Below are 20,912 nucleotides of genomic sequence, written 5' to 3'. Positions count from 1 at the left end.
ACGGGTCCGGCGACTGTCCCGTAAATGCCACAAGCGTTACGGTTCAAAATATGCTGACCACTAATGCATATTTATCCGCGTAACGCTTGCGGACGGGAATTGACACCTAGGTTACGCGACTTGACGGAGAAATTAAATCTAATGACATAAAAAATGCGAAGGGGAGTCGGCAATTCAGCTCACCCTCGGCTGTAGAGGAAGTAGTCCAACAACCGGCGATGTCGACGGCCGTAGAGATGCGCCGCAAGATCCGGGATCGTCACGCGGGATGCTCACTACGGGACATGTTAGAATAATCAAAATTTGTCAATGCAAATTCATCGCTAAATAGATTTCATTTTCAATTTCAATTAGCATTTCAATTTCAATTTCATTTTGCATTTCAATTTTATTTTCAATTAGCATTTCAATTTCATTTTCATTTTCAATTAGCATTTCAATTTCAATTTCATTTAGCATTTCAATTTTTATTTTCAATTAGCATTTCAATATCTTTTTCAACTAGCATTTCAATTTCAATTTCATTTTCAATTTCATTTTCCATTTCAATTTTCCCTAACTATTAACTACTCAATAACTAACTAACTACCAAATAGACACAAAAATAAAAATAAAAAGAAGAAAAATTACCTTCAATTACCGGGGCGAGGCGGGCAGGGGCAGCGGAGGCGAGGGGGGCGGGGGCGAGGCGGCGCTGCAGGCGCGGCGGAGGCGAGGGGGTCGGGCGGCTGCAGCGCGGCGGGGCTGCCGCCGACGCGGCGGAGGCGAGGGCGGCCGGGCGTCGGCGGGTGGTGGCGGAGGAAGAGGGCGGCCGGGCGTTGGCCGGCGTCGGCGCGGTGGTGGCGGAGGCGAGGGGGGCGGGGCGGGGCGGCTGCAAGCGCGGCGGGGCGGCTGCCGACGCGACGGAGGCGAGGGCGGCCGGGCCTCGGCGGGTGGTGGCGGAGGAAGAGGGCGGGCGAGGGTGGCCGGGCGTCGGCGGGTGGTGGAGGAGGCGAGGGCGGCCGGGCGTGGCGGCGGGTGGTGGCGGAGGCGAGGGCGGCCGGGCGTGGCGGCGGGTGGCGGCCGGGAGAGACGGCGGCGGCGCGGGGGTGGGGGCGTGACTGAGGGCGGGCCGGGGGTGGGGGTGTGGATGAGGTGGTCGGGCCGCGCGCGCCGATCTGATTATGTCCACCCACCTGTGCCGACGGTGAGTTTGTGCCGACGGTGACCGTCGGCACAGTGCTGTTTTTTTTATTTTTTTATTTTATTTTTTATTTTCCTTTTTATTTTTTTAAATAAATATTGTCACTATTTACTACAAAAAATAAGAATAGAATAGGAGTAAGCACTTGTTCTACTAGGTTACTTAGTTGGCATGATGTTGTGCCGACGGTGACCGTCGGCACAGGCTGTTTTTACTACAGAGTTACTTAGTTGGCATGACGGTGTGCCGACGGTGATGTTATTGTCACTATTTACTACAAAAATAAGAATAGAATAGATCATCTCAAATCATAACCCTAACCCTAACCCTAAACAATAAGTGTAGGAAGTTAGGAACCCCATGTCCGAGAAGCCGGCACACCCGGAGGGGGTAGCATTGGATATAGAACCATCTCAAATCACTTTTGTGCATGCCATGTGGACACACACAAATTTTGGGGCCATTCCCTAGGTCCGATGCTCGATTTCTGACGAAACCCTAGTTCTGTTGACCGCGCCGTCTACCCCTTTGATCGCATCCCATGGGGGTCCCCCGGTGGGCGTATGCCTACGTTTGAGCTTGGTTAGGTCATAGGTACATGTGGAAACAAGTACCATCCCCTATGATCCCAAGGTTCTCTCCGGTTCACCTCCGAGGGAGTTCCCCCCTATACATGCATGCAGAATCTGCCTAAGTGTAGGAACCCCATGTCCGAGAAGCCGGGCACACCCGGAGGGGGTAGCATTGGATATAGAACCATCTCAAATCACTTGTGTGCATGCCATGTGGACACACACAACTTTTGGGGCCATTCCCTAGGTCCGATGCTCGATTTCTGACGAAACCCTAGTTCTGTTGACCGCGCCGTCTACCCCTTTGATCGCATCCCATCGGGTTCCCCCGGTGGGCGTATGCCTACGTTTGAGCTTGGTTAGGTCATAGGTACATGTGGAAACAAGTACCATCCCCTATGATCCCAAGGTTCTCTCCCGGTTCACCTCCGAGGAGTTCCCTCCTATACATGCGGAATCCGCCTAAGTGTAGGAACCCCATGTCCGAGAAGCCGGCACACCCGAGGGGGTAGCATTGGATATAGAACCATCTCAAATCACTTGTGTGCATGCCATGTGGACACACACAAATTTTGGGGCCATTCCCTAGGTCCGATGCTCGATTTCTGACGAAACCCTAGTTCTGTTGACCGCGCCGTCTACCCCTTTGATCGCATCCCATCGGGGCCCCCGGTGGGCGTATGCCTACGTTTGAGCTTGCTTAGGTCATAGGTACATGTGGAAACAAGTATCATACCCTATGATCCCAAGGTTCTCTACGGTTCACCTCCGAGGGAGTTCCCCCCTATACATGCATGCAGAATCTGCCTAAGTGTAGGAACCCCATGTCCGAGAAGTCGGGCACACCCGGAGGGGGTAGCATTGGATATAGAACCATCTCAAATCACTTTTGTGCATGCCATGTGGACACACACAAATTTTGGGGCCATTCCCTAGGTCCGATGCTCGATTTCTGACGAAACCCTAGTTCTGTTGACCGCGCCGTCTACCCCTTTGATTGCATCCCATCGGGGTTCCCCCGGTGGGCGTATGCCTACGTTTGAGCTTGGTTAGGTCATAGGTACATGTGGAAACAAGTACCATCCCCTATGATCCCAAGGTTCTCTCCGGTTCACCTCCGAGGGAGTTCCCCCTATACATGCGGAATCCGCCTAAGTGTAGGAACCCCATGTCCGAGAAGCCGGGCACACCCGGAGGGGGTAGCATTGGATATAGAACCATCTCAAATCACTTGTGTGCATGCCATGTGGACACACACAACTTTTGGGGCCATTCCCTAGGTCCGATGCTCGATTTCTGACGAAACCCTAGTTCTGTTGACCGCGCCGTCTACCCCTTTGACTGCATCCCATCGGGGTTCCCCCGGTGGGCGTATGCCTACGTTTGAGCTTGGTTAGGTCATAGGTACATGTGGAAACAAGTACCATCCCCTATGATCCCAAGGTTCTCTCCGGTTCACCTCCGAGGGAGTTCCCCCTATACATGCGAATCCGCCTAAGTGTAGGAACCCCATGTCCGAGAAGCCGGGCACACCCGGAGGGTAGCATTGGATATAGAACCATCTCAAATCACTTGTGTGCATGCCATGTGGACACACACAAATTTTGGGGCCATTCCCTAGGTCCGATGCTCGATTTCCGACGAAACCCTAGTTCCGTTGACCGCGCCGTCTACCCCTTTGATCGCATCCCATCGGGGTCCCCGGTGGGCGTATGCCTACGTTTGAGCTTGCTTAGGTCATAGGTACATGTGGAAACAAGTATCATACCCTATGATCCCAAGGTTCTCTCCGGTTCACCTCCGAGGAGTTCCCCCTATACATGCGAGAATCTCTCCCGCCCTTTTTTTCCCGCCCACCCTTTTCCCGCCGCTTCTCTCCCGCCCTTTTTTCCCGCCCACCCTTTCCCGCTCCTTCTCTCCCGCCCTTTTTTCCCGCCCCCCCTTTCCCGCCGCTTCTCTCCCGCCCTTTTTTCCCGCCCACCCTTTCCCGCCCATTCTCTCCCGCCATGTTTTCCCGCCGTTTCAGCCCCTCGTCGGCCTATATATAGCCATGGCTTCTCCACTAACAGACACCAGCAACATTTCTCCCTTCATCACTTCTCTCATCCAATAGAACCAAAAATCCTCCGAGCCGAGCTGCCGCCGAGATGGCTCCTCGTCGCCGTAGCAACACGGGCTTCATCGGCGTCGCTCGCGGCCTGCGGGAAATTTCGCGGGCTGAAATCACCGCCGGTGGTACGCGTGTGTGGCTCGGCACCTTCTACACGAAGGAGGCTGCTGCCCGCGCTTACGACGTTGCGGCTTGGAGGTTTGGCCGGCCGCGCCACGAAATGAACTTCCCGGAGGTCAGGTCTCTGACGGAAGCTCGTAGTCTCTCACTCGAGCCACTACTTCGCTCACAGGGTGAAGCGCGGCGGTACGGGGCTGGCCGGCGGCGGATTGATACCACCGAGGCGGACGAGCGGTTCATGGCACAGTGGCGCGAGACCATCCCGGAGACGTCGAGGCAACGCGCGCATTCCGGAAGGAGAAGCGGACGTACGGGAGAGAGAGGAGGGCGGGAAAGCGGCAGAGGAAGGCCGAGGTTGAAGCAGAGTACGCCAAAGGAGAGGCGTCGACATGGGGGAGAATGATGAACGGTGGTTGTGGAACCTCACAACCACCGCTTCGAGGACACCCCAGCGAGGATGAAGATTTCGACTTCTCCGATTAATATGTGTGTGTCGAGTCCGTGTGTCTAGCGGGTCATGTGTCGACCCGAGTGTTCTTTAAATGCTTTGGTTTGTGTGTGGGTCTAGTTCTTTAAGTGTTTTGGTTCATGTGTGTGGGTGTAGTTTCTTTAAGTGCTTTGCTTCCTCCGTGTGGGTGTAGTTCTTTGTACTCGTTTCGGTTCGTGTGTGGGTCTAGTTCCGTAAGCGCTTTGGTATGTGTGTGAGATTAGTTATTTAAGTATTTTGTATCGTGTGTGGGTCTTAAGTATTTTGCATCGTGTGTGGGCCATTCACCCCCTCCGAGGTTCGATTTCTGGCGAAGGGGTTCTATACCGCCCTTATACATATATATAGGTTTCCCGCAAAGGGGTTCGCCAAAATAGCAGTGAGAAATAAATAAACAAAAAAAATGATTGGGATTAATAATTATCTCTTTGGTGCAAAAAAAAATGGAAAAACAAAAAAATAGCCGTGCCGACGGCCTTGTTTGTGCCGTGGGTGACCGTCGGCACGTAAGAAGGGGGACCCGAGTCTCAGCCCTCGTGCCGACGGCCGCCGTTGCGCCGTGGGCTACCGTCGGCACACTCGTAGACGGCGCCGTCACGGCCCTAACGGCCGGGCCCGCTGTCTGCTGCGTGTACCGACGGCCGTGGCCGTGCCGACGGTGACCTTCGGTCGCCACGTTTGCGTGCCGACGGTCCGATTGCGCCGACGGTGACCGTCGGTGTAGCCAGCGAGTGTGCCGACGGCCGGCCTGTGCCGACGGTCAGCTCCGTCGCCGGTCGACCAGGGCCTCTGTGCCGACGGCCCCGACATTTGGCCGTCGGCACATCGGCTGGCCGTCGGCACATGCCGTCTCTCCCGTAGTGTGCGTCCCGTTGCCTCTCAGCCGCCCTGAGAACTGTGAAGCACCCCCGTTCGGCACGGCCCCCAAAATTCGAACATCGGTTGCAGAATTTTTGTCACATAGAACGCATACACCTAGTTGCCGCCGTGTGGGGTCCTGCTAGTACAAAAAAATGCATCGGGGGAGGGAGGGGGGAGAACCGCTTGATCTTAATGGATCATGCGGCCAGGACAGTGAGCTCCGCGTTATGCCGCCGTGCGTACGGTGCGTCCTCGTTTGCAAAGCATTTCACTTCACAAAAGAGGCACAAGTGCACAACCACTGAACCACACACACAGCTAACAGACTACTAGCTAGCTTCTCAACCGGACATGACGAACGCCACGTCAACCAATTAACGAGTGAGTCTCCACTTTCCACAATATGCTCTGCGCTCCGCCGCAAACGCTGCGTCCGTCGCCGCGGACGCGGACACGGCCGCACTTGCCCCCTCCGCCACGATGCTCCGGCAGCACGCCGTCGCCTTCCTCGGCCGGGAGCATCCGGCGCCAGGTGCTCCAGCCCGAGGGCCGCGCGAAGCTGGACCCGCGCTCCGACCGTGACTTCTACGCCTTCCCGCGGCTCGTCAAACACGTGGACGACGGCTTCCTCGCCACGCTCACCGACCTCTACCGCGAGCGGCTGCCGCCGGAGTCGGACGTGCTGGACCTCATGAGCTCCTGGGTCAGCCACCTGCCCCCCGAGGTCCGGTTCCGCCGCGTCGTCGGCCACGGGCTCAACGCGCAGGAGCTGGCCAAGAACCCGCGCCTGGACTACTTCTTCGTCAACGACCTCAACAAGGAGCAGCGGCTCGAGCTGGAGTCCGCCTCCTTCGACGCCGTGCTCTGCACCGTCAGCGTCCAGTACCTGCAGTCGCCTGAAAAAGTATGCCTCCAGCCCCATCCATCGTGTTCTTATCTTCTTCTCTCGACCACACAGACACAGTTGGTACAATTTTGCATGATTTTCTTGGAAGGTTTTCGCGGAGATCTACCGGGTGTTGAAGCCGGGAGGAGTATGCATCGTGAGCTTCAGCAACCGGATGTTCTACGAGAAGGCGATCGGCGCGTGGCGGGAGGGGTCCGCCTACAGCCGCGTCCAGCTCGTGACGCAGTACTTCCAGTGCGTCGAAGGGTTCACGCAGCCGGAGGTGGTCAGGAGGCTGCCCCCCTCGGATGGGAAGTCGGGCTCGTCGCCGCTGGAGGCCCTGATGAGGTTGTTCGGGCAGGCGAACTCCGATCCGTTTTACGCGGTCATCTCCTACAGAAACTTCAAGCCCATCTGAAGAATTCGGTTCGTGGTGTAGCAATGCCAGGCGGAGAGAGAACATAAGCTGAAATTGGATGTGTGATGCATAAATTCGAGTGGTTCACTTTGTGTTCTATCTTCTATGTACCTCCATTCCAAAAAAAAGGCATATAATTTTTCTGAAGTCAAACAGTGTAAAGTTTAACCAAACTTATAGAATAAGCAATCGACATTTACATGACCTAGCAGACGTGATGTGAAAGTATATTGCATGATGTGGAGTACCAATTTTGTATTATTGATGTTGATTTTTTTCTGTAAGTTAGTTAAACTTTAAATTATTTTGACTTTTAGAAAACCTTATAGGCCTTGATTTTTCGAATGGAGGTAGTATATGTTTGGCACTGCTAAGGAGCTGAACTATTGTTCTGTTGTATCGTCATAATAGAACCACACTATACTTACAAACGCATACAATACATCGATATGTTGATCCAAATGGGATGCCGTGATCGCAGTCTCGACAGCTAGCCGCTCGATCTGTTCATATTCTCGAGTGTTGGATTATTACTCAGCCAAATTTGAAATATACATCCCACGGGTCGAGGTAGGGGCATCTTACAAACATCACCATATTACTACACGGGATATTTCTGGAGAATATCTTCTGTATTGTCCTCAATACGGTTTGGCTCGTTTTGCCGGTTTTCGCTAGTTTAAAATTGTGTACTACCTCTAGAGTCTTGGTTGGAAGTGTCAAGGAAAATGAACTAAGGAATTTCATGGTTTGAGAGGTTTTAGTTTTTGCACACCTTTATTTTAACACCCTAGGTTTCTAGGACACGCAAGGGCAGTTTTAGGAATTGTGCATTCATCTTAAAAGGTGAGGACATTTTTCTCGCTTCTATTTAAAACACAAAGTGATCGAGATCATGACATAGTTTTGATGAACTAGGGTTGTCATCATAACCATGTGTGGTTTAGAGATGATCTTTATTGATATTTAGCAGAAAAGGAAAACATGGAAAAGATAAAACAAGGATTCATTTGAATTAAAAACTAGAATTTTAATCTTATATTCAAATTTGAATTCTATAACTCAAATTTCAAAGTAGAACTTATGAAATAGAGCAAACACATATTTATCGATAATGGACACAATACAATGTCTTTACATAGATTTAAATTAAAATAACATTACAACATTGAATCTTTACAAATTTGAATACAAGGAAGGAAAACCTAAAGTAAACCTACACTATATCTTCATTGGAGATGCTATGCTTCATCACCTGCACACAGCCACACACATAAAAATATTAGAAGAGAGGGGTTAGGGTTAATTAAAATGTTGTGAGCACCTTTATGGTGAGGCGGTTCAACGTATGATCTTGACATCCTAGAATCTATGCTGGGAAAAGAAGGGCAAATGAAAAGGATAATACAGTGAACCAAGGTGACCAAGTAAGTGACCTTGTAGTAAGGTAATACAAATTCAAATTCAACTTTATTGAACTATGAGGATAAACAGAGAACCTGACAACGGCACATTGATAGTAAACAAAATCAAGAAAAATATGCCAAGCTCATTTGAATTCCAACAAAGAGCAAACATAGAAACGGAAAGCATCTTGACACTAACAGTGAAGAGCATTCGCAATTAATCAACTAGGAAAGAAACAATAGACTAGGACATTATAAGTAACCATCAAGGAAGACAAAAGCTTCAGTTAAAGTAAATAGTAACCATGGAGTTCACAGCCGTAACAAAACAAATATCTTGAACGAAACCCAAAATAGACGAGAGTGCAAGTCACGTAAACGATCGAGCCCATCTACAAGGGGTGTTCAACAAGGCAAGGTTGAAACTTGAACCAGAGAGGGGGCCACAAGGAAGCAACTCAGTCATCAAATGCATGCATTGAGGTGTCCATCCCAAGACATCAACTCATGAGGTTAAAAATAGAGGCAGACGACCAAGAGGCCAACCAGAAACATTCTATCCATCTTTAACAAGCAAGGAATAGACATATTCTTGAATCCTTCAAGAACACACCTCTGAATCTAGGGAATATTTCCCAAACACCAGACCAACCCACAAAGCCATTATGGTTACATAGTAATAGCAGGTGAAGCATCTAGGAGGAGCAGGCTATCCACAAGAAGCATGTTTGCCAAAGCCACAAAGATTTGTGCTTCTCTAGGTTGAACTCAACCTAAGTTAGATCATGGCACTCATGATGCTCAAATGGTTCATACAACAGTAAATAGAGCCATACCACTTGACCAAGCCTCACTGATGGGTGGAAAGGGATTTGTTTAACATCATTTGATCAAAAGAATCAAGGGCTAAGCTAGGCAAGTAAAAGCAACCACTACACATATATTCAAATAATCCTAAGAGCTTGAAGCACAATGTTTAAAGGCAACACAAGCAAGTAAGCACCATATCTAAATAGGGCAGGGCACAAGAACAAGATAGCCAAGCCTATCATCTAATAAATCATCAGTGCCGTCTAATTATGAACATAAACATATAAAACTGTGTAACTCATTTGATGATGCATCACAAAGTTGTTAATATTTTTCTACAAGTAATTGCTCCTAGTGAGAAAACCTCACTGGAACAAAAAAGTAACAAGGAAAATTAACAGTGGGCTAAGCATGCAAAAGAAAGCCAGACAAAAGCCTCACAAAATTAATCATTGATTCATCACTACCAATGAGCAGATATTTAACACAGTTAATTAACCTGAACCAAGGGAATCATTGAAGTATCATGAACAACATCTTGAGAATACCAAGTTAATACAAGTAATCATAGAATCATGTATATGAATACAAGTTAACTGTCAAAACTAGAGAAATACACTCCAGTAACCGTGACAAATCAACATACAGAGCTACCTAAGCAGATGATAGTTCACCAAATGGATGAACTAGTACAAAGATATACATGGAATAATTTTGAGCAATCCACAGAGAGATTAACATGAGCATCACAAGCTCATAAATATGGCAGCAGAAATGATCGACATGGCATCACTTCTACCAAAGGAGATGAACTAGAGAGAGATAGATCGAGCAAGCTAGAGAGCAAGCTCAAGTAGGAATAGAGATAGAGAGGCAGAGGTAGGCGGTGTATCAAAAAGACCGGGCAAGGACGTCGACGACAAAGGGCATGGCGACAACCAGACGAGGCAACACAACGGACGGCCACCATCCACAACCAAACGACGACGAGGATGTCCACGGAGAGCAACCACGAGGAGGAAGAAGAAGCCGAAGGAACACCACCACCTTGAAACCCTAGTTAGGGTTAGGGTTGGGGGCGAACGATTGAGACGCGAGGCACGGATCGAGCGAGACTAGAAGACGCGGCAGAGCACGAGGCGTTGGTTGAGACCAACAACCACGACTAGAACCACAGGGACTCAACAGAACCGAGCGTTGAAGGCAGAGCTGACGCGGGGCCAAGAGTCGCATGAGCGCGTGTATGAGCAGGTGAGGAAGAGAGAGTGAGTTTCGGGTTCATGCGAACCTACTGAACTGGTCGGGTTTGACCAAGTCAGTCCTGGACTAAGTGGTGGCCCATGGTTTTTTTATAGAAAATTAAAGAAAAAGTTAAAAATAAGCTAGAAATAAAAGCAACTCGGGAAACTAAATAAAAATAAATTTAGAAACCTTATGACATAGGGAATTCGAATATGATTTTATTACTGTAGATTTTATGATGTTTTGATAATTTATGAAAAATCAACGGAGTTTAAAAGTCCTAGGGGGGGATTTTCATTTTGAAAAAGTTCAAAATAAACAATGGATTTTCCAAAACTATTTCTTTAAAATATTATTTCAAACTTTGAAATCATGATAAATCTCAAATTATTCAAAACACTTCAAATCAAAAAATTCCTTAGCGATTCTAACTGGCACCTAGTTGTTTACTTCTTGCTTCGTGTCACGTCTAACAAATTTCCTTGTGGTTTCGGTTTCATTTGAAATAGTTTTCTCAACATTTTATTAATCATATTTAGTCCTAGATCTTTCAACAAATTCCACCCACTATGGAGACAAGAAAAGTGTGAGAGGGTCACCCATGTGTGTGCCTCTCTCATCCTTCTTTCTTCTAGGAGGGCCCTCCCCATGTGACTTTTCTTCTACTATTATCTTAATTGCATACTTTTTTTTGAAAGTTCACAATTCTGGATTTTGTACTTTCAAAAAAATGCAATTTTTGAAAGTTTAAAATGTTCCATGTGCGATAATGCCTACCTTCGCGCGTGGTGGGCTCAAGTTGCCACCAACCATAAATATGGAACAAAGTCGTCCAGGCCCACCCACGTAACTTTCTCCTCTCTTGGCCTACTCTCTATGACACTGCCCACCCATGCAAGTGCTAAAGTATTCAAGTCAAAATTTTCTAAAATGGTATTACAAAAAGGTTTATTTTTTTAAAAAAAATGTTATAGATTTAAAGGTTGAATATTTGGAAAATCTGAATGTTAGAAATTTTGATTTTTTTTGAAAGCCTAAAAATTTATAATGTTTAAAATGAAAGTTGGGTATGGATTTCTGAAAGTCGATGATGTATGTTCTAAAAGTTACCAAAAAGGAAAGTTTGGCCACGCCCGACTTTCCAATAGAGGGAAGAACTTCTAGTCCAAAAGTCTTCAGTTCGTCAATCAACATAGCCAAATAAGAAGAACAGAAACGAATAAAAGGAAAATATCGTAAGTGAATACATGTCCAAATCCTTTGCTAACCATTTGCTCAAGTTGCTCCAAATTTTTTTTGTGATAACTAGGGTTCTGGATGAACTTTCGTGTGAGCTGAAAAATGAAATTTGATCATAATGAAGTTAAGTGTTGAACAATAAGATCAAACCGTAATTTAGAGGGATAGATTTAATATTGGTGGTCACTGATTTAGTATAACAAGTAATATGAAACTGAAAAAGCACCATACACCTATCTCAAGGTAAAAATATAAACATAGCGCCCTATGATGGCAGCCAACTCGACAGTCGATGCGATTTGAGGTGAAATCATGTCAATGGATGATATCCTTCTACGAGTGATGATTGAACTTACGAAGCAAAGTGATAATATCATTCGTATAAATAAACCCACTGTAGATTACGTTAGAAATACAGCGATAGGGCCCTGTTTCAGAACTTGGAGTAAGCTAAACCTATTTTCAGCGATGAGAACATTCGATGGTGCATACGGGAAGAAAATTTTGGCGGCACGCGTGAGAGAGACGTTTCAGTGGAACCACAGAAATGATGATACGGCGGTCGGCCTCCTTTCCTCAGTCCTCACTCCTTCCTTATTCCTTCCTTCTTTGGTCCTACTCTATCCGGGCATGCTTGCTCCCACTCTTCCATGTCTTCGATCGCCTCCCCTGAATTTTGAATGAAGCTCGTCGCTAGCTAGCACACGAGACACTCTCCAGTGTACTCGCCAGATAATGCCTCACTCACTGGCAACGCTAGTGCTCATTCTCGCCTCGCTCCTCCTCCCGACCGCTGCACTCGCCGACGACAGCGTCCGGCGGGTGCTTCACGAGCCGCTCTTCCCCATTCAGTGGACACCGCCGCCGGGCTTCAGCTCCAACCCCGACAACGGCGGGCCGGCGCTGCTGCCACCGCCTCCGCCGCCGCCCAACACCGTCACCGCCGACGCCTCCTCACCCACAGGCCCCGCCCCGCGCGTCCGCGGCGGCGGCGGAGGCACCCCAAAGGCCGCCATCGTCGTCGCGTCCGCCGCCGCCGCGGCCTTCCTCGCCCTTCTCGCCTTCGCCGCCGCGTTCCTCCTCACCGGCCGCCTCTCGCGCCACCCGGTCCAGCCACACAACGCGCCCGTGCCGACGCGCCCTGCCACCGTCTCGGAGGGCCATGCACCTGCTGGCTCCTCGACGGTCTCCCGCTACCGCAGCGACCGCGCGCGCCGGGGCATTTGCCGCGACGTCGACACCGTCCCGAGCCCGGAGCTCCGCCCGCTCCCGCCGCTGCGCCGAGGCTCGTCCGACGAGGAAGCGGCCGGGTACTACACTCCAGGACAGCTCTCCGCCTCTGCCGGGTCCGGCGGAGGGACCGGGACGTGGAGCGAGGCCAGCGCGTCCAGCCCGCGCACCACCACCGCCTCCCGCCGCAGCCTCCCCAGCCTCACCAGCGACTTCTTCTCCGGGACGCCGGCCGCCGCCCCCGCCTCTTCTTTCGCCGCTGCGCCCCCTCCCGCCCCTCCCGCGCCACGGTCTCGCCGCACACAGCCGCGCACCCGCTTCTCTGCCACCGATACGATGCCTTCCAACCCTCTTCCCACGCCCCCTCCTCCACCACCGCAACCCCAAAACACAGTCCCAAAACCTCCACCGCCGCCGCCATCAGCTATGCACCGCTCACTCAAACCGGTTAACCCTCCCACCACCATCGCGGTGCGTGCGGCGCCTGTCACGGCGACGATCGAGGACAATGTCCACGCCGGTGGCAGCATGTCAATGCCAACACGGACGCACGACGACGATGACGAAGCCCGACCGAAGATGAAGCCACTGCACTGGGACAAGGTCCCCGCGAGCTCTGACGACCGTGACATGGTCTGGGATCGGCTCAAGTCCAACTCCTTCCAGTTAAGGATATCTGCAGACCAGATGCAAGATTTTGTGCAAGTTTGTTGGATCGCTGAATCTGATATTTTGAAGTTTACTGAACTGCAGGTTGGATGAGGACACGATCGACGTGCTCTTCATGAACAAGGCGACAGCCGCGCCGCCGCCGCCGAGGAAAGCTGGCATGACGCAGCTCAGGCAACAGGAGAGGGTCCTTGAGCCCAACAAGGCGCACAACATTGCCATCCTGCTGCGTGCGCTCAATGTCACGCTCGAGGAGCTCGAGGATGCACTTCTAAATGGTGAGCTGCTATTCTCTTAAAATCGGCACATTACTCTGTTTTACTGACACAGCCAATGCAATGTTACAAAGTTCAGCTCCTATTAACAATTCTCAACATTACCTAGTTGCAATGTAGAAGCAGTTTTCAGTGCAGCTTAAACATATTAATCTCAGCAACTTGTTTTCACATCCACACAATCGGCAACTTAGTTCAGAAAGATAAAAGAAGTCTCCATTTAAAATTTAAAGAAGGAATTACATGAGAACATGTTGAACTTTGTGGTTAACATTTGTTTGCTTTTTAGGTCATTTAATATCATATACAAAGGTAAACATGTTTAGGCATTTCACTCTTCTCGGTAGTACCCCCACCACTCTTAAAGTAAATAAAAAGAAAGTAATCATAGTTTAGGACTTCAGAGGTAAAGGATACTTATTTTAACATGCTACAACAGGAATGCACAAATATATAACAATTCAGGCGTGCCTGTTCTATCATCTGTTTCATATTATAATTCAACATTCTCTGTTCAGTTTAATTCTACTAACAATATTTTATCCACACCATCATTTTGAATAGGTAATGCTGAATGTTTGGGGGCAGAACTTTTGGAGACCTTAGTAAAGATGGCTCCCACGAAAGAGGAAGAACATAAACTGCGAAACTTCACCGGGGACTTATCAAAACTTGGCTCGGCGGAGCGGTTTCTTAAATCAGTTCTTGATATACCTTTCGCCTTCAAACGAGTTGATGCCATGCTGTACCAAGCAAATTTTGAGAGCGAAATAATTTACCTCAGAAAATCTTTTCAAACACTTGAGGTATTCCAGTTCATTCTGCATCAAGCTTCCAATTGTGCACCACCGTACTCAAGTTCTGTATTTCCATTCAACCTAAACCAAATATGTCTTGCCTCTTGTCCCAATAATGAACTGCATGCACCAATTATGTCTTCATCGGGACTTTCCATATTTTCTACAAATATGGCAAGAAGAATGAAATTGACCGTTAGACACAAATATTATTTTCTTCTTACCAGTGTCCCATGATGGCTTTAAAATGCAGTGAAAAAATTAGCTGTATCTGTTTAAGGTTTACAAAATTTCTCAATGGTGTACGCCAATTTTTCTTGTAATATGGAGTTTTCACTTTTTGCAGTATCATGAACTCCCAACCCAAGGGTTGCGGCCATACTTTTTAGGGGCTAACTATCCTCATCTGCTTTTCAGGCAGCTTGTGAAGATTTAAAAGGCAGCAGATTGTTCCTAAAACTACTTGAAGCAGTGCTGAGAACCGGGAACCGAATGAATGTTGGCACAAATCGTGGCGAGGCAAAAGCTTTCAAACTAGACACCCTCCTTAAACTAGCAGACATCAAAGGCACCGACGGCAAAACCACCGTGCTACACTTTGTAGTCCAAGAAATCATCCGCTCAGAAGACGAAAAATCCGACAGAGCTGCAGAAAACCACATCACAAACGCCGCAAAAGATATACAGTTTCGCAGGCATGGCCTGAAGGTCGTGTCTGGGCTGAGCAGCGAGCTAGGGAACGTCAAGAAAGCGGCAACCATGGATTTCGACGTGCTGCACGGCTACGTGTCCAAGCTCCAAACCGGTCTTGGAACAATAAACTCGGTCATCCGGCTCGAGGAGCAGTGCACGAAGGGGGAGAAGTTTTTCGCGGCGATGCGTAGTTTTCTGAAGGAAGCTGAGCAGGCGATCCAGCAGGTCAGGTGTGAGGAGAAGAAGGCTCTGGAGAGAGTGAATGAGATCACCAACTACTTCCATGGCAACACGGCGAAAGAGGAAGCGCACCCTCTGAGGATCTTCATGGTGGTGAGGGACTTCGTTTCCATTCTGGATCGTGTCTGCAGGGAAGTTGGCCAGCAGGACAGGACGCCTGTTGGGTCTTTCCGTGCCTCGGCGACTACCGTGACTCCGATGTTGAATGTGCATCGAAGAGACGCCAGCTCCAACGAGGATAGCTGAATTGGAGGTCAGGAAGGAACCACACTGAATTTTTGAAAGAAAAATATCACAGATGTGTTCAACAGACGAATACTATATATTACAGATGAAGCACATATGTATTTCCCCCTTTTTTGGTAAGCTGATAGTTAGGTCAAATGTTGTTGTATAATTATGGATCGTTGGAACTCTTCTGTACAAAATACGTAGTGAATCGAGAAGTGCTATTGTTAGCCTACTGTCATAGGTTTTTACAGTCGAGGAGAAACATCAAGATATCATTTGCCAGTAATATTCAACTCATGTTTCATCCTTGTGACAGCGCAGGAGTGTGCACCAAAGATGTGCTTTCAATCTGGTGAATATTTAACAGAAATAAGAAAGGTGAGAAAGGAAAAAGTCTGAACAATTCCACCCTCTGTAATTTGTGTTCATACAATGTAAAACCATCAAACTGGTTACACGAACAACTCCCAGCGAAGCAACCATCATAACCTTCTGCTCCTTTTGCCGGCCTCTTATCATTCTGCTTCTTTTCATTTTGCACAAGCTACCTGGCTTCCCGTACCATACCTTGAGTAGAGAGAAAGGAAAGTGAAACATGATTACAGAGAGTTGCAAAGAACTCAACTGATAATTCCACCAGTCCTTTGCATTTCGCTGAGCCATCATTGGAAAGGATGGGCATGGAAAATTCCAGCACAAGAAAACAGAAAGAATGATGCTATTGTGCCATTCCTACGTTAATTAGTACGTCGTATCCAATGACATTGCAGAATAAGACACATGAATATTCAAGATTGTAGTAAGCCCCCTACTTTTTATTTAATACAAGATGCAAACAACACTTGAGTGCAAAGATCTTTCAGTGGCATCGATCAGCAGTAAGCATTATTACTAGTTAAACTACACCATCTAAAACAACAGATGCGACTAGGGCAGAACAGATCGTAGACACTCAAAACATATATACACTTCCCAGACACACATATATATATACACTTTCCAGATCTAGAGCGCAGAAAGGTTTCACTGGTCCTGCAGCTGTGCAGAGCGACTGGTTAGAGGGACATAGCGCACGGAGGCATCGTTCCGAACGCTGGTCGATCCGTCAGTGTTCTTATCAATCACTTGCAGGTCCTGCGAGTAGGTTCCGACGGGAATCACCATCCGCCCTCCAGGCTTCAGCTGCTCGAGCAGCGGCTGAGGGATCTCAGGTGCCGCCGCGCCCACATGAATCGCATCGTATGGCGCCGCGTCCGGCCAGCCAAGCCTTCCATCTGTAATTTTGAGGACGGCATTAGAACATATCGAGCTCCAAAATTCCAAATGTTTTAAGACTTCCATGGTATCGCTGCTTTACCATAGTAGGCACATGCGAACATCAAAATAGTGCAACAACTAGGTAAGCTTTAAGAGCTAATAACTGATCAGTGTAAATAATATTTCCTTTCTTGTTGAATAGCTCAACACACCACATGCACACCAACTAGCATACCTGAAACATGAAAAGAAAGCGAACCCTCCTTCAGTAGTGGAGCTGCGGCACTCCTTTCCACATTTTCAGTAGAGGCAACAACAAGTTCAGGAATATGTTCAATCCCCACCGCATGCCCTTCTGGTCCAACCATCATTGCAAAACAAGCTGTCAAGTAGCCACTGCCTATGATAGGAATACATTAAGATGGAAATAGTTAATACAGAATGTCAGTTGGAAATTAACAAAATTGTTCATATGGATACAAGAGTATAATCTGAAGGCACTGCCAAGTTTATTACGCTGTCAGCAACACACCTGATCCAACGTCGAGGGCACGCATTCCTGGCTGCAAACGATCCTTCAACAGTTCTAAGCATGTTGCATGCATGTGAGGGGCAGATATTGTTGCATTGTAACCAATAGGAATAGGACTGTCAATGTAAGGGGTAAAGCCTTTTGGTACAAACAACGCTCTGTCGATAGTTTCCATTACTTCTGCCACTTGATCCGTTGTAACAGCACCATACTGCTTCAGGTACTCAACCAGAGCATTGTTCTTCTCCAGTGATCCTTCAGTCCAAAATTGCTGAAAGTTAAACGATAAAGGTTAAGATGCGTCTATCATAGTTATGATTCTAGACATAGCTATCTATGAATTTGTGTGAAGAGACATCTGTGTTGTCCATTCGTTCACAACAAGCAAAAGATATATGATAATTCCAGATAGTTTGTTTGAGAGCATATAATTCCAGATTGTTTAACTAAAACACCTTGGCATCTGCTAAGACTAAGAGGGGCAATAAACCGTTCCATAAAATTGGCTGTAGACACATAATGGCTTGTTTCTGTAACTCTGTAACTGTAAGTGATGAGCTTCCTTCACCGAAAAATTCAAAATAATATCTTAAAATTTCAAAAAAAAACTGAAAATAAATCTAGTTGTAGACCCGTGCAAAATTGCAACTCGAAATACATTATATTCAAGGCTGTGCAAAAATGACAAATTCTGATAACTATAACAGTGGACCGTACAAATCTCACAATCTCAAAATCTGTCAGATTTTGTTATTTTTATGCTGCCTAGAATATATGGTATCCAAAATTTACACAGTTATAGATCTCAATATTGCCTACATCTAGATTTTTTTCAGATTTGTCTGAAACTTTATTGCCATTTTTGAAATTTTCAGAAAAACAAGCTATGTGTAGCTCGTCCTATAAAAGTCCACACTCCTTCATTCACAGCATACTTGGGGTGTGTATTTAACCTACTTTTCCAATATTAAACAAGCAGCTTCGTAAAAGATAGCTACAGTAATGAATATTTCGTACTCGTTCCACAAAACGTATCTCAATTTTATCATGTCTATTTAGTAAGTAGATAGATCCAAATTTAGATAAAGTTGACACATGGGAAGTACCATGGCTTCACTGAGAGTTACACACACCCTCTTCAAGCTAAAAATCCTCTGGAAATTAGACCTCAACTCAGCTCTATAAGTCCTATATCGGCCTAAACTGGACGCTGTAAATTTCCGGAAGCCCGGATTCCGGCAAGATGCAGCGCATGGGAAAAAACGATAGAGAGTGAGGGTGCAGCGACATACCGCCATCCAGTGGTACGGGGAGCAGCGCCGCAGAGACGGCGGCCTCGGGGGCGCGGCGAGGAGGTGGTGGAGGAATCGGCGGCGGGCGGCCGTGGTTGGCGACGGCAAGAGGGCCGACGGGGACGCAGAGGCGGACGCGACGGCGAGTGACATCGCGCTGGCGCGTGGAGTCCCCTTATAAGAGGCGGGTGCAGCGCAGCGGGCCAGCCGAACAGGCGGTGGGAGCTCGGCCGCCGTGGAGGTGTGGAGGATCGTCGTCGCGACAGGTGTTCTCGCCGCGGGTCTTCTAATTCCAGCGTGGGAGATCCGGTTGTGTGTATCCACAACTGACAGTATACAGACGGCCGGTCACATGAAGCACGTGATCTGCTGCCTGCACCGTCCCCAATCTGGAGGCCAGTAAAAATCAGAAACATCGGGCGAATTGGTTGCAGACTACGAGTACAATCCCAAAAATTACAGACTTCTGAATCTAGGCAGTTTGTGTAATTGCAATCAGATTTTATCAGAGGAAATTGCAATCAGATTTGGGCACGGTAAGCATGGGAACGTTTTACACAGACAGATTGAAAGGCTTGTCATTACAATCCAAGGGTGTCGACTGCTTCAGGTGCCTCGGTTATGTCCGAAGACTGTCAAAAGCTGCATATGCAACACTACACTGGTTGGCTAACAATTTGACCACATGATCCAGCCGGTGCAACACTGGCAGACTATAGGGATTAGTCCACTGTTATGCCAGCGATCTAACAGGCGCTCCCTGACCCTGACGAACCACCTCAGAAGTCCAGAAGAAGCTGTGGCAAAACTCGCTCTAGGTGGGTGGGCTCGATTATGGTCGTCCCCTCGGCTTCAGCAATCACAGCACAACGCTGAACAGCCTCTGCAAGCAAGAATTCAGAGTTAAACTGCAGAAGTGGAATCTATGTTACTTGTTAGCATGAGGTACAACAACAATTTTCGGCAATACAAACCTGCGACGAACATCCGAAGAAGTTCACAGCTCACTTGAAGCGCACTTGCATTGGCTGCACAGAATAATAAAGTATCGTCATCACTTTCAGTTTTGCATTGACCTGAGGGTGGAAATTTATTTGTGTGTTTTTCTGCCCATTTCACTATTGCATCACTGAAGGTTGATAATCAACATTGTCACAAGCCTGACATAGATAACTGCAGTGCGTACAAAATCAGTGGCAAGCTTGGAAAGACATAGTGGTGTCTGAAGGATTCCTTCAGTTTAACCTGAAAGCTCCTCAGGCGCGCAAGCAGAATCGACACTTACTGTCATCACTTACCAGTAGTACTCCTGCTCCTCCTTGACGTCTCCGGTGCAGGCTGCCAATAAGAAATGTGAACATTCTCATTCATAGCAAGAAAATTTCAGAAAAATACTGTAAAAACACAGAACATTTGTCTGTCAGACTGGGTGAGGTGGAGAAGGGAAGGCGGCGCGACGGGTCTCGATTGGGCTAAAGAATTACCTCGACTTCTATGGCCTCGTCGACGCCTCCGCCCCGCTCGGGCCGGCGGCTCCACACGTGCTTGAATATGGCGTGGATCAGATCCTGCTCTGGCGTCCGCATATCAGCAAACCAACACCCGGAAGAAGAAAAATCCAGAACAAAAGGGGACATTCGAGAGAGGAACAGAACAGGTTCCTAGCGGATGATCTCACCGGACTGAAGGTCTCGCCGCGTCCCTCGCGCTCCGGTTCATCTTCCATGGCGACTTACTGTTTCGCCGGGGCGGCAGACGCAGGGCGGTGGGCGGGATGGGTGTGGGGGATGAGTTAGGGCATGGAAACGCGCGAACGGGCTCATTTCTGGGCCATAATGGACCGTTTTCTGGAGACATCGTCGATCAGTGGGTTGGGCTTGGTTGGGTTCTGGAGATCGAATGCACTTCTTCTTCCGCCTTTTTTTTTTTCATATCAATCTAGTGCCCTTTTCTTTGCTCCAACAAAAAAACCTAGTGCCTTTTTCTCAAAATGAAGCCCTTTGTGTGCATCGTTACATTGGTAAATTTTGTTTTTTTCAAGAGATCCAAAAGTCTTTCATCTTATCCAGAATAAGTAATTATAGAGTTTTTATGCAATCCCCAAAGAAACTTCCTGCATCTTTTAAAAAACCTACTCTCCCGAAAATACATTATCAAAAAAGAACTCTTGCCTCGTCTTTGATCTTGTGGATGATGATATTCACGGGAATGGCATGATTGCCTCATTGGCGGAAAGAGCGGGGATAATGTCATTTTATCCACCCCATGAAAGGATAGCCGTCCATATACAACTGAGAAACAATATTTGGAGAGAAGATACGCCACGGATTCTTGAACTTTGTTGCACACGGGGCAATTTCCG

The 20,912-nt window shown here is 47.9% G+C and overlaps 4 protein-coding genes across 4 annotated transcripts; 2 read left to right on the top strand and 2 right to left on the bottom strand.

Annotated features, from left to right (window-relative positions):
- Positions 1-5,646: 5,646 nt before the first annotated feature.
- LOC124674898 lies at positions 5,647-6,841 on the top strand. The gene is made up of 2 exons (XM_047210953.1): positions 5,647-6,237; positions 6,329-6,841. Exons 1-2 carry the CDS (start codon positions 5,737-5,739, stop codon positions 6,635-6,637), a joined length of 810 nt encoding a protein of 269 aa, XP_047066909.1. The 5' UTR covers positions 5,647-5,736; the 3' UTR covers positions 6,638-6,841.
- Positions 6,842-12,069: 5,228 nt separating this feature from the next.
- Positions 12,070-15,484, top strand: LOC124671848 (formin-like protein 4). The gene is made up of 4 exons (XM_047208169.1): positions 12,070-13,229; positions 13,318-13,511; positions 14,073-14,314; positions 14,723-15,484. The coding sequence occupies exons 1-4, from the start codon at positions 12,070-12,072 to the stop codon at positions 15,482-15,484; spliced, it is 2,358 nt and encodes a 785-aa protein (XP_047064125.1).
- A 770-nt stretch (positions 15,485-16,254) lies between these two features.
- LOC124675446 (protein-L-isoaspartate O-methyltransferase-like) lies at positions 16,255-18,832 on the bottom strand. The gene is made up of 4 exons (XM_047211522.1): positions 18,551-18,832; positions 17,259-17,529; positions 16,962-17,126; positions 16,255-16,743 (listed from the first exon to the last, which is right to left on the bottom strand). Exons 1-4 carry the CDS (start codon positions 18,701-18,703, stop codon positions 16,493-16,495), a joined length of 840 nt encoding a protein of 279 aa, XP_047067478.1. The 5' UTR covers positions 18,704-18,832; the 3' UTR covers positions 16,255-16,492.
- Positions 18,833-18,989: 157 nt separating this feature from the next.
- Positions 18,990-20,327, bottom strand: LOC124669634 (protein MHF2 homolog). Its single transcript, XM_047206213.1, has 5 exons — positions 20,229-20,327; positions 20,035-20,118; positions 19,849-19,888; positions 19,525-19,578; positions 18,990-19,433 (listed from the first exon to the last, which is right to left on the bottom strand). The coding sequence occupies exons 1-5, from the start codon at positions 20,274-20,276 to the stop codon at positions 19,330-19,332; spliced, it is 330 nt and encodes a 109-aa protein (XP_047062169.1). The 5' UTR covers positions 20,277-20,327; the 3' UTR covers positions 18,990-19,329.
- Between the last annotated feature and the right edge of the window lie 585 nt (positions 20,328-20,912).

This window comes from Lolium rigidum, chromosome 7 (assembly GCF_022539505.1).
Source record: "Lolium rigidum isolate FL_2022 chromosome 7, APGP_CSIRO_Lrig_0.1, whole genome shotgun sequence".
NCBI lineage: Eukaryota > Viridiplantae > Streptophyta > Magnoliopsida > Poales > Poaceae > Lolium > Lolium rigidum.
This window is presented reverse-complemented; position numbering and strand designations above follow the sequence as displayed.

Excerpts from the sequence above, each read along its gene's own strand:
- LOC124675446 (XM_047211522.1), bottom strand. The coding sequence starts at position 18,703 with ATGTCACTCGCCGTCGCGTCCGCCTCTGCGTCCCCGTCGGCCCTCTTG. Across the intron at positions 17,127-17,258 it reads TGCCCTCGACGTTGGATCAG|GCAGTGGCTACTTGACAGCT; the intron begins GTGTGTTGCTGA and ends TTCCTATCATAG. Across the intron at positions 16,744-16,961 it reads GCTTTCTTTTCATGTTTCAG|ATGGAAGGCTTGGCTGGCCG; the intron begins GTATGCTAGTTG and ends TCAAAATTACAG.
- LOC124671848 (XM_047208169.1), top strand. The coding sequence starts at position 12,070 with ATGCCTCACTCACTGGCAACGCTAGTGCTCATTCTCGCCTCGCTCCTC. Across the intron at positions 13,230-13,317 it reads CTCAAGTCCAACTCCTTCCA|GTTGGATGAGGACACGATCG; the intron begins GTTAAGGATATC and ends ACTGAACTGCAG. Across the intron at positions 13,512-14,072 it reads CGAGGATGCACTTCTAAATG|GTAATGCTGAATGTTTGGGG; the intron begins GTGAGCTGCTAT and ends CATTTTGAATAG.
- LOC124674898 (XM_047210953.1), top strand. The coding sequence starts at position 5,737 with ATGCTCTGCGCTCCGCCGCAAACGCTGCGTCCGTCGCCGCGGACGCGG. Across the intron at positions 6,238-6,328 it reads ACCTGCAGTCGCCTGAAAAA|GTTTTCGCGGAGATCTACCG; the intron begins GTATGCCTCCAG and ends TTTTCTTGGAAG.
- LOC124669634 (XM_047206213.1), bottom strand. The coding sequence starts at position 20,276 with ATGGAAGATGAACCGGAGCGCGAGGGACGCGGCGAGACCTTCAGTCCG. Across the intron at positions 20,119-20,228 it reads GCGGCGAGACCTTCAGTCCG|GATCTGATCCACGCCATATT; the intron begins GTGAGATCATCC and ends ACGCCAGAGCAG. Across the intron at positions 19,434-19,524 it reads TCTTCGGATGTTCGTCGCAG|AGGCTGTTCAGCGTTGTGCT; the intron begins GTTTGTATTGCC and ends TCTTGCTTGCAG.